The sequence below is a fragment of the Pseudochaenichthys georgianus genome, unplaced genomic scaffold (genome assembly GCF_902827115.2).
Source record: "Pseudochaenichthys georgianus unplaced genomic scaffold, fPseGeo1.2 scaffold_452_arrow_ctg1, whole genome shotgun sequence".
NCBI classification, from domain to species: Eukaryota; Metazoa; Chordata; class Actinopteri; order Perciformes; family Channichthyidae; genus Pseudochaenichthys; species Pseudochaenichthys georgianus.
The window spans coordinates 73,000-84,959 of record NW_027263017.1 but is presented as its reverse complement, the minus strand read 5'-3'; the positions used below and the strand labels follow the sequence as shown (position 1 = coordinate 84,959).

General features: G+C 40.9%; 1 protein-coding gene across 1 annotated transcript; it reads right to left on the bottom strand.

Annotated features, from left to right (window-relative positions):
- Positions 1-686: 686 nt before the first annotated feature.
- On the bottom strand, positions 687-7,081 carry LOC117442681 (zinc finger and SCAN domain-containing protein 31-like). The gene is made up of 2 exons (XM_071202459.1): positions 6,606-7,081; positions 687-2,077 (listed from the first exon to the last, which is right to left on the bottom strand). The coding sequence occupies exons 1-2, from the start codon at positions 6,847-6,849 to the stop codon at positions 963-965; spliced, it is 1,359 nt and encodes a 452-aa protein (XP_071058560.1). The 5' UTR covers positions 6,850-7,081; the 3' UTR covers positions 687-962.
- Positions 7,082-11,960: the final 4,879 nt, after the last annotated feature.

Here is an 11,960-nt window from a genome sequence, read left to right as displayed (position 1 = left end):
GAAAGCACTCTGACCAGCTGCATAACTGTGTGGTACACCAGCTGCGCAGCCGCAGAGTGGAAGGACCTGCAACGGGTGGTGAAGGCTGCTCAGCGCATCGTTGGGACTGAGCTGGTTTTCTTCTGCAGTTCTTCCCCTCTAGATGTTGCCAAGGTTGCAGAAGAAAGCCAGCAGTATCATCAGAGACATCACACACCCCGGCCACTCACTTTTCGAACAGCTTCTTTCCCAGAGCTGTGGCCTCCATCACTCCCATCCCTGTCCAGACACAAAACTCACGATAACATTGAACATGCTCACATACAAACACACTACCTCTCATCAAATACTGCAGCCAAAAATATCATGTTATTTATCCGTATATTTATTAAGTATCAAATTGTAGCTTTTCTTTATTAAATAATCTTTTAAAATGTATTTTAACATTCTGGTAAAGTATTTAAATGATGACCCTGATTATTGCTACTATCTCTGCTTTATCACTGCTTTTATGGATGTGTTCTTATTTATGTACTGCAGTGACAGAAGCCAACTTAATTTTGTTACACTGATGTGTGATGACAATAAAGATATTCTATTCTATTCTAACGTATTACATGTAATGGCATTAGGTCATCAGGATACAAAATAGGCATATGTGTTCCCTTACAGTTACTGAAGCAAAAACAATCAGATAACAGGTATATTTATGTAAAACAGGGATCATTAACAGGATAGCAATGATACAAAACATTTAGAAATAAAGAGCAATACATCAAATCATCCTATATCTGTATATGGAAACTTGGAGTCCTCAATCCACAATGAAATGGTTCATCAACAGTCAGTGGTTAACATATAAATCAGTATGACAAAAACATTAAACATATTGTCCACTTATATTGATAAAGATAGACTTTGTTTAAGTCTTATATGAATGTTGTGCAACAATGTTGATCCAGATTTTTCTCATGTGTAAACTGTCATAAGACGTATTCATTGTCCTCTCCATCAGCTTCTGTCTCCATGTGTTCAGCTGAGCTGCTGATTGGAGGCCCTGCCTCTCTGTTATCCTCAGTTTGAATTTCATTAAGCTTTGAGGACTGACAACCAACACACTTGTGTCTATTTAAACAATTACGCCATTTAAATCTTTTGTCACAAACATTGCAGCTGTATATTTCCTCTCCTGTGTGGATTCTCATGTGTTCCTTTAAACTTTCACTCCGTGAAAAAGCTTTCTTACAGACTGAGCAGCTGTATGGTTTCTCTCCTGTGTGGATTCTCATGTGTCTATCTAAAGTTCCACTCAATGCAAAATATTTGGTACAAACTGAGCAGCTGTATGGTTTCTCTCCTGTGTGGATTCTCATGTGTCTATCTAAAGTTCCACTCAATGCAAAATATTTGGTACAAACTGAGCAGCTGTATGGTTTCTCTCCTGTGTGGACTCTCATGTGTTTTTTTAAACTTCCACTAAGGGAAAAATGTTTCTTACAGACTAAACAGCTGACTGGTTTCTCTCCTGTGTGGATTCTCATGTGTAGCTTTAACTCTATATTCTGTGAAAAAGCTTTCTTACAGACTGAGCAGCTGAATGGTTTCTTTTCAGCACTATGTCGTGGATCACTGACAGATTCATGTCTATTTTTCAGTAAGTTTGAGCCTGATGCAGGTTCTCTGGACTCCTTCCAATCAGCACTGTCTTCAGTGTCAGGTTCTGAAGAGTCTCCAGTGTCGTCCTCAGTCTTTGGTTGTAAACTGCTCTCTGGATCTGAGTTCCTGGATGGTTCTGGTCCTCGACAGTCATCTCCATCAGCTTCTGTTTCAATGTGTTCAGTTTGTCTTTGATGAGGCTGTGAGGACTGAGGTTTCTCTTTATCATCTTCACACTTCACAGGGTCAGGAGTGAAAGTGGACTTGGTGATATCAGCCTCCTCCAGCTCCTGAAGCTGCTCTCCCTCCTGACTGATCCTGAGATCCTCCTGTTCCTGCTTAATGTGTGGGGGGGGCTCTGCATCCTCCTGGTCCAGACTGGTGCTCCACTCCTGCTGGTCAGGGGGAACCTCTTCTTTAACCACCACCAGCTGCTGGACATCTGCAGGAAACAGGAAACACACAGTCAGAAAAAACTGTAAGTGTTAGCATTTAAAAATCTAATCACCATTAAAACGGGAGACATTTTTCAGCCCTAATATCTTTCTTAGTCCCAGCTATTGTGTATTTTTGTTGGCTCAATTCACCTCACGTAGCACAGCCCCATATCACTTCCAGTTAAAAATGAAAAGGGGTTATTTATTCTGGTTTAGCACTAGCTGCAATGTAAACAATGAATTGTATTTGGGATCGTTCACAGCTACACTACACTACCATAGAATGGTAATACTAAAAATATATTGTAGGGCCATACCTATACAAAACATGACTGTGAAATTCTTTGCTTAAAATACCAAACAGATCACCCATTGTAGCCATGCCTCATACCCCTCTATTCCAGACCTGTTCTAAAAGATTCTGTGACCGTAACTTTAAATGGAACAGCTGCTGCTAGCCACACCCCTTCGCAGCATTACACACAGCTTTCCTCTGCTTAGAGTTTTCTACCGGGAGAAACTCAGCTAAACGCTGTCGTGATTAAATGCCATATTATGTTCCAAAACACTTCAAGCATTATTTCTGAAACAGTAGGAGCTCAAACCTTTCTCTCTCGCAGGGTTTACCGCAAGGTTATTACGTTACACATATTCTCAAGTAGCGTTGAAGCTTGGGAAGAAGTTGTAAATAAACATTGTTTGCTCATAAAATCAATAAAATGTACACATTTTTAACACAACTGGCAGTTAAAAGAAAAGTGGACGAGCCCACTAGGGCCAGGATCAACCAGGCTGAGTCGGACTGAGTATGCTAAACTAGAGAGAGAATCGCTGGCAAGGGGGCTACAACTACAACAAGATGAACATATTTGACCGTGATTTAATTGTAATACATGTTTCAAAATTATACCGAAGTAACAACATACTTATACCGGTTAGTAAAAAACATGAATTAATGCTTTGACAAGTCTACAGACAGACAGCAGGCGAAAAACCTTTTAATATGCGTATTGTCTAAATGGAAATTGGCTAAGCTAACGTTGTAAATTATCCGACCGTCCACACTCACAACAACGGCCTATACAGACATAAATAAACCAGCGACTGTATTCGCCATGACAGACATTCTGTGGTTTGTACTTGTTTAACTTTTGTCTAGTTTCTGAACTAAATTAGGAGCTGTGAGCTCTGAGTGCTAACGGCTGTGTTGTTTTTATTGGGCTCTCATTGAAGATGACCTCACGGCTCCGCCTACACTGCGTTACTATAGATACTACCCCAGTTCCTAAACTGTAATGGAAATGCGCCATAAAGTGAGCAATCCTAACGAGGCCTAGCCATACCGAGCGAGGCCGTGTAGTGGAAATGCGCGATAAGTCTAAGTCATCTCTGTGGGTCTCAAACGGTTTGGTCACCATTTATGTAAACACATATTTCCATTTGAGGGGGGAGTCATCTCTGTGGGTCTCAAACGGGGGGAGGTGATTAGTAAAATATGCATGACTAAAAAGAAAAAAAATATATGTAAATGGATGAAAAAAAGGTAAGAAACTTTGAAAAACTTGTTGAGAGCTAAAACTAATCTTTGCTGCTGCCTCAAAGAAGAGCAGGGGGGAGAGGGCACAAGCTTATCTCGTGCCCTCATTGGTCATGTGCCCGTTTGTGTGTGTTGGAGGAGGGGCTCTGTAAGGAAGTGGCAGATTTTTTCCGGCTGTGTATTTTCAAATTCTAGCGCACTCGAGCTGGTTTCTCCAAAATTACCTACCCCACCTTTAAGTTATAAGTTACGGCCCGTCCACACAGCAGCGTGCGTTGAAGCTTCCAACGCTTCTGCCCATTCACTTTGAATGGGGTGACGTCACTTTTAGCCGAACTGCCTTTTGGGAAGCGACGTGGAGCGTTGCTCGCTTCAAAAGTTGAGCAATGTTCAACTTTTGACGCCTCGATGGAGGCGTCAGCCAATCGAATCATATGCCAGTACAAGCTCTCGCCAATCAAACCGCGTGCTTGTGTGTCTGGGGCGGGAGATTCATGTGATTGGTTGTTGGTCGAGTGTCAGACACGCCCGCCGGCAAGCGTCAACGCACGCCGCTGTGTGGACGGGCCGTTAGCAAAATGTAGCTAAATTAGGCTTAATACATTAATATGCTTTAAGAAAAAAACAGCCTACATCACAGCTTTCTATCAGGTTTCATTTATCGTGTTGGCAGCTCATCCCTTAAAAACAGAAGTCTCAGAGTGATTATAATAACATGAAATATGAAGGGTCTATTTCAAGCTTGTTGCTTTAATAAGTTAGGCTTTTTTAAGATTTGTTAGAACATTTTATCAACATGAATTGACTGAATTTATTTTAAAAGTGAGCTTATTAACACATGAATACTAGTGTGTAATGTGGCTGTATTTATATATATATATTTAAGAAGTACATGAGAAAAGCACATTTTCATTTGTGGGCCATATTTCCCAAATACTTTTTGAATTAGCTGAGGGCCGGTGTTCCGGATTAACTGGTTCCCCGATCAACTGGTTCACAGAGGTGGGGGGCGTGGCCTTCGACTGAAATAAACATTTCGATCGCTTCTTCTGTCGTTTACATAAATCTTTTGGTATATTTGGCTCGGTAGGAAGACTTTGATGCACATTCAGTACCAGTGTGTGAGGTTGTGGTTACGATGGAGATATCCGGACGCGAACAGCGAGGTCTCTAAAAGTACAATGGGAGCCAGAGCCTTTTCTTATCAAGCTCCACATTTGTGGAATCAGCTTCCAGTTTGTGTTCGGGCGGCAGACACCCTATCCGTTTTTAAGAGTGCGCTTAAGACCTTCCTTTTTGATAAAGCTTATAGTTAGGGCTGATTAGATGCAGCCCCTAGTTTTGCTGATATAGTTTGTTGGGGGACATCTTACTTCTTCCTTCTCTCTGTCTATACCTGTGTACTCTCATGTTCCGATTAACCCAGCTTCCCCACATTTCTTTCTTTTTGGTGTCTATATACGCCGGGATCCGGAGTCATGGATGATCCTGCGGTCCTGTGTCCTGGATCGCGAGTCGTGGCTGTGGTCCTGGATCATCGGTCCTGGATGGATATCCTCGTAGATTCATCTTCCTATTATACACACATGCATTTCCAAATATTTGGACTACCTATGTTGCAAATGTATTATCTTTTCAATTTACACACGGCATCTATTGCACGTCTGTCCGTCCTGGGAGAGGGATCCCTCCTCTGTTGCTCTCCCTGAGGTTTCTCCCATTTTTCCCTTTAAACTGTGGGTTTTCTTCGGAAGTTTTTCCTTGTACGATGTGAGGGTCTAAGGACAGAGGGTGTCGTATTGTCATACTGATATTCTGTACACACTGTGAAGACCACTGAGACAAATGTAACATTTGTGATATTGGGCTATATAAATAAACATTGATTGATTGATTGATTGGATGGAGGCAGGGTCTGCCGGGGGACATTGCTGGACGTCTCACGGTCTATGATGAATGAGGTTAAAAACCCCATCACTGCCATGAAACGCCAGGGCTTGAACCCCCCTGCAGACCCTGCCCCGCTTCTGTGTGCCTCCCTCTCCATATTCTTCTCCTTGCGGAACCTGTCCCTCAGAGTCTTCCATCTCTTTTTGCACACATCCTCTAATAAAATGAAATGAAATAATAAAGTTAATAAATAATTATTCCTCCATGTATGAATGCTATTGTTATGCTACATTCCATGCTGGCTAAATATACTGTCTATGCTTGATAGCTGTGCATGTATTATATATGTTATGTTATATATTAAGGGTAATATTGGTATATTATACATATATATATATACATTATATATTATTGGTATATTAATATATTATTATATTAATATATTAAGATATAAGATTATATATTATGCTTATACTTATTATATTATTATTAATATATTAAGATATAAGATTATATATTATGCTTATACTTATATTATTATTATATTATGCTACATTGCTAGCTGTCCATTTAATGTTAAAATGAAGTAAACTGGATATAAACTCCCCAAACAGTTGAAATCCTACCAGTTTCACCAACTGTCTCTGCCACCTCCCGCCATGCCTGGTTCCTCCGGTTTAGGTCCCGGTAGGTGAACAGAGTACAGTCATACAGGACTGGGACATTTGCCACGGCAATGATTAATTTATTCTCCATTTTATGACATATGGAAAATAGTCAAGACCTGCCGTATCAGCATACACGCGGTTTGATTGGCTAGCGCTTGTACTGGCGGGAATAGCATAAACGGGATTCGATTGGCTGATGCCGATAGATGCTCGCAATGCTTGCAAAGCCATGCTCCCCACAATGCAGTTCGGCGAATTTAAAAATCTTCTACGTCACCCCATTCAAATGAATGGGCGAAGCGTTGAAAGCATTTTTTGATGCCTGTAGTGTAGACCGGGCGTAAACCAGTTGATCGGGAAACCAGTTAATCCGGAACACCGGGCCGTAGTTTGGACACCCCTGGTTTAAAGTGTTAATTAAGAGTAAAGGGAACAGACCTGCTCTGTGTATCCGAAGCTGAGGCTGTAAAACAGCGTCCAGTAGTTTCTGGAGTCTCTTGTTCTCCTCTTTTGAAAGAGACAGCTCCTCCTCGAGCTCTGCTATCGTTTTTTCAAAGAGAGCAAATATCTCTTCAGCAGTGAGTCGTTGCTTCTTCAACGACAGCAGCATTTGGACTTTACTCATGTTTACTTGATCACCTTTTCCTGCAAACTCCGTTAAACACACCGTTTCTCTCTCCATCAAACTCTCAATCTGACTAGTGTTGCTAACGTGTTTCCAGCTAGCATGCTAAGCTAGCTCCTACAGTCCGAGGTAAACGCTCCAGAAAAAAGAGCACACAGTCCATTTGGAGGTTTATCCAAACACACAGATGATGGATCAGTAGTGCTGGAGCTCACAAACGCGTTCTCAGGAACACAGAGAGAGAGAACCGTAGCGACGAGACGCCACCAGTGTGACTACCTGATCTGAATCCCTGCCCCTTGCAATGCGCATCTTCTTCTTCTTCTTCTTCTCTTGCTTTTGGCGGATTGCAAACAACTTAAAAGGTGCATACCGCCACCTACTGTACATGAGTATGAATCATCATATCATTCCACTCTTTAACCTATGATCTAATCAACATAAATCAACAAAAACATGATGCTCTATGAAACCTGATGTACTTTATGATTCTGTTTTCTTCAAGGTTGTGTCTTCCTGGTCGAATGTACTTATTGTAAGTCGCTTTGGATAAAAGCGTCAGCTAAATGCAATGTAATGTAATGAAATAAATAAAACAAAAATAAAAATCTATGTTCTTTCCTGACCTAATACACAGTGTACCATTGAAAGCTGTGTGATTTATTCTGAGTCTAGCTATCATGATTTCCTCCCTTCTGTGTCTTTCTTTATAAATATTAATTGTAATTGTCTTTTGTACTTTGTGATAGTCTTTGCCTTTCTGGTCTTCCTCCCACCTTTTCTGCCAGATCTTCTTAATGACTGCTTTTCCAAGTTGAACTGGTAATGTTATTTCCTTTTATAGTGCACTTTTTGCTCATTTATCAGCACACTCGTTCCCTTTCACCCCCTCATGTGCAGGCACCCAGCAGAACTGCAGATCTACCTCCTCTGTGAAGTCTTAACAGGCTGTGGTTAAGTTCTATGAGAATGTCTTCTCAGACAGTTGTTGTTGATTGTATGCTTTTTATTATGGACAATGAATCTGTGCATATCACCACCCTATCTGGTCTGACCTCTTCAACCCACTGTAATCCTATTATTACAGCAAGCATTTCTGCTGTATACACTGATAATTGATCAGACGTTCTTTTTGAAATCGATATTTTAAAGTCTGGGATTTATATACCAACTCCAACACACTCTTCCTTGTTCTTAGAACCATCTGTGTACATGTTTAGGTAATTGTAGTACTTTTCGTTCAGGTACATACTTGTTTTAATTCCCACTTCATTTATTTGCCACTCTTTTTTCCTTTCTACAATACTCATAGCTATTTTAGCTTCTGGGGAAAGCCATGGGGGAACACTGCTAAATGGGGTTGCTTTGGCAAACGTGATGGTCTCCACTCCATATGCACTCGTTCTCTCCTTACTCGTCCAGCCAAACCCACGTCCCTGGAATTTTCTGTATTTCCAGCAATCCTGTAATATTCTGTTTTAAATATTTTCTTCTCCACTTCCTTGTAGTCTGACCCAGTATGACAGAGCAAGTTTCTCTTTTCTGATCTCCAGAGGTGTTTCTCCTGCTTCTGTCAGAACTGCATTGATAGGAGATGACTTTATCGCTCCAATACACAGCCGCCGCAATGCATTATATTGTAGTCTATCCATTTTGAAAAGCGATGTTTTTGCTGCTGCTCCATACACTATACAACAATAGTATATTGTGGACCTCATCATTGATCTGTAAATGTCTATTAATGCTTGTTTGTCTGCGCCCCAGTTGCATCCAGCTACAGCTCGCAATAGATTTAATACTTTTTTGCATTTTTTTTCCACTTTATTAATATGCATTTTCCATGTATATTTGCTATCAAACCACAGTTCTAGGTATTTGAACTCATTCACCTTTGTCATTGGACGATCATATATCTGTTGGCCATCAATCTTGCATTTGTTTATAACTATCATGTAGCATGACTTACTTTCTGACATTTTGAATCCCCAGTTATATGACCACCTCTCCACTTTTTTAATCGCTCTAGCTATATTCTCCATTACGTATGGGGCATGTCTTCCCTCATCCAAATAGCCCCATCATCTGTGTATAGAGCCGATTGGATGCATGTGTCTAAGCATGTAAATATGTCATTAATCATGATGTTAAACAATATTGGGCTAACTGCACTCCCTTGGGGAACACCATTTTCTATTTCAAAATAATTGGAAATATCTGCTCCAACCTTTACTCTAAATGTCCTGTATGTTAAAAAGGCCTTTACCCAATTGAACATTCTCCCTCCAATACCCATTCTACTCAATTTGATCAGTAATCCATCCCTCCACATAGAATCATACGCCTTTTCAATGTCAAAGTACACTATTGCCATTATCTCTTTCATTTTCAGTGTTTTTCCACATCATTACTCACTCTTACATTACATGTTACTAAAGCATATATTGTGGACCGCCCTTTACGAAATCCGCTCTGAAAACTACTCAGCAGCCCTTTCTGTTCCAGTACATGTAAGAGCCTACGGACAATGATCTTTTCCATCCATTTACATAGGTGAGATGTAAGAGCTATTGGTCTATAGTTACTAGGGTTAGCTGTATCTTTCCCTGGCTTATTGAATGGTAGCACGACTTTTCACACACACTTGGTATATCTCCTTCTCTCCAGATTTTATTAAAAAGACTCAGCACCATTGTCATAGTTTCCATAGGTAACAGTCATAACATAGCTGGTCTTGTCCAGGGGCTGTATATCCTGTACCTTGTAAGTCTATTTTGAGTTCTGACATTGTAAATTCCACATCCATAGCTGACCTATTATCCTGTCTCTTCTCCTTCACGTTTTCATTCTCTGCTAGTAACTGCTGTTTTTGCTGCCTATGAATATCACTGAGATGCTCCCCACTATGTACTGCTGCAAGTGTCCTTCCTAACATATCTGCCTTTTCTTTATCTGTCACTGCCAGCCTCTCCCCATCAACCAAAGCTGGAATTTTAAAGGGTTTCCTTTTCCCACTCATCCGCTTAAACATGGAGCAGACATCACCTAATTGTACTCCTCTGCCAATGGTAAAACACAATTCTCTCCATGTTCTCTTTTGTGTGTATGTTACTGTCCTTCGAGCAGCTGCCCTTTTCCTTTGATACTCTATAACAGGGGTCTTCAACGTTTTTCAGGCCAGGGACCCCCAAACTGATGGAGAGCTGGAGCAGGGACCCCCCTACTAAATGTATGGCATACAATTGTGTTTTATATTAAACGGGGCCTAGTGCCGTGTATAAACATAGCTACTCTGTTATTGTACATTCAATACTAAGCTATTAAAATAATACACAGGTAAATATATTTCAGAACTAGTTGTGCGTTGAGGGAGGCACTTACAAAACAAAAAATACTCCTGCATTTCCTTATCATCGACAAAGCACACAAACGCTATAAGCTGGGCGTCCTTAGACACATCTGTTGACTCGTCTAATTGTAATGCAAATGCATCTGCCAACCTCAGCTTCTCTATCAGTTGCACCCTCACATCAGATGCCATCTCGTCTATACGGCGAGCTATGGTTGTGTACGACACTGGAATGGTTTTCAGTTTGTTAATGTCAATATCATTCCCATACATTGTTTTACACATATCGGTTGCTGAAGGCAATATTAAATCCTCTGCAAGTTTGTATAGCTGTTTCTTCTGGGCTATCCGAAGAGCAATTTGATAAGAGCGTTTCAAAGCTAGCTCACCAACTTTGGCTGATTTTCAGATCAATATCTGTTGTTCTTGGAGGGATCTGAGGCTAGCTTGGAAGTATTCAACAGGTTTGTCTTTTAAGTGGCTGTGTGTTGTCTCCAAGTGACGCTGCAGCTTTGATGGCTTCATAGATGCATTTGAAAGAACAGTAGAGCAAATGACACACATTGGAAATGCAATGCCATCTGTCTCCTTAAAGGTAAAACCAAACTTCAAATAATTATCTGCATATTTTCTGGACTTCTCTCGTTTGCACTTACCCTTATTTGCTGCTACATCAGCCACTTGCATGTTCACTGGTGGTTTCTGAGGTGGATGGTATCTCTCTTGTGCTTGTGGATTTTTTTGGTCGAGTTACAAAACGATCCATTTTTATATATATATATAAAGGTATGGTCTTCTCAATAATATTGCAGCGTGCGTCCTTGTGTCTGGGTCCTTAGTAAACTGGGGACTGAATACGTTCTCGGCCAATCACGGGGAACCTGACAGAGCTAGCGTGTGTCATGCGGCCTCGTGATTGGCACAGCAGCGATAGGGGCGGGTCCTCCCCTTTGTGTACAGGAGGCCTGGTGGGACAGGTCCGGGGTAGTCTCCTGCCGTGAGTGAACCGGCGCCTAGCTTGAGATAGCTTCTGTGTGTAGCTGAATGTGTGTATTGCTGACTGAAAGATAACGTCTTCTGCCTCCATTTCTCTGTTCGCTACAATATGTTGGATTGATGTTAGTGAATCCAAAAAAAATAAAAAACATTTAAAGACATTTCAATTTTTTTTTTTTAAGAAATATCAAAAATTGTCTAATCAACCAAAGATTTCGCGGGGTCGCGGACCCCCTGTTGAAGACCTCTGCTCTATAACATTGTTTTGTGTCATGTTTTTCTTTAATTCTCTAAATGCATAATTTCGCTCTTTAATAGCCCTGCTGCATTCCTCATTCCACCATGGCACCACTTACTTCCTACCCTTGGTTGTTGTTTTGGGTATACTGTTCTCCAGCATTTCTTCCACTATATTTCTGTTACTGTCTGCATGGTTGCTGCCCCATAGACTGTTGTGTGCATTGAAATCACCACACCATATTTCCTTCCTATGTTTATTGCCTGCATTTCTTTAAAGTGGACCTATCATGCTATATTTCAATAATATATTGGAGGGCCATACCTATATAAAGGTACCAAACAGATCCTGCATTTTAGCCATGCCTCATTTCGCTATATTTGCTCTTTCCAGCCCTGTTTTTGCAGGGGGCTGATTCTGTGAGCTGCAGCTGACCACGCCCCCCTGCAGGAGAGGGGAACGTGCTTTGAGATCAGCTGCTGGGCTGTCAGAAGAGGTGGAGAAAAAGAGATCTCCGTCCTCTGTGTTTTATTCTTATATGATTATATATAGTCGTTATTCATTTGTTTTAAAGCTCAATAAATATCA

Excerpts from the sequence above, each read along its gene's own strand:
- LOC117442681 (XM_071202459.1), bottom strand. The coding sequence starts at position 6,849 with ATGGAGAGAGAAACGGTGTGTTTAACGGAGTTTGCAGGAAAAGGTGAT. Across the intron at positions 2,078-6,605 it reads GCTTCGGATACACAGAGCAG|ATGTCCAGCAGCTGGTGGTG; the intron begins GTCTGTTCCCTT and ends TGTTTCCTGCAG.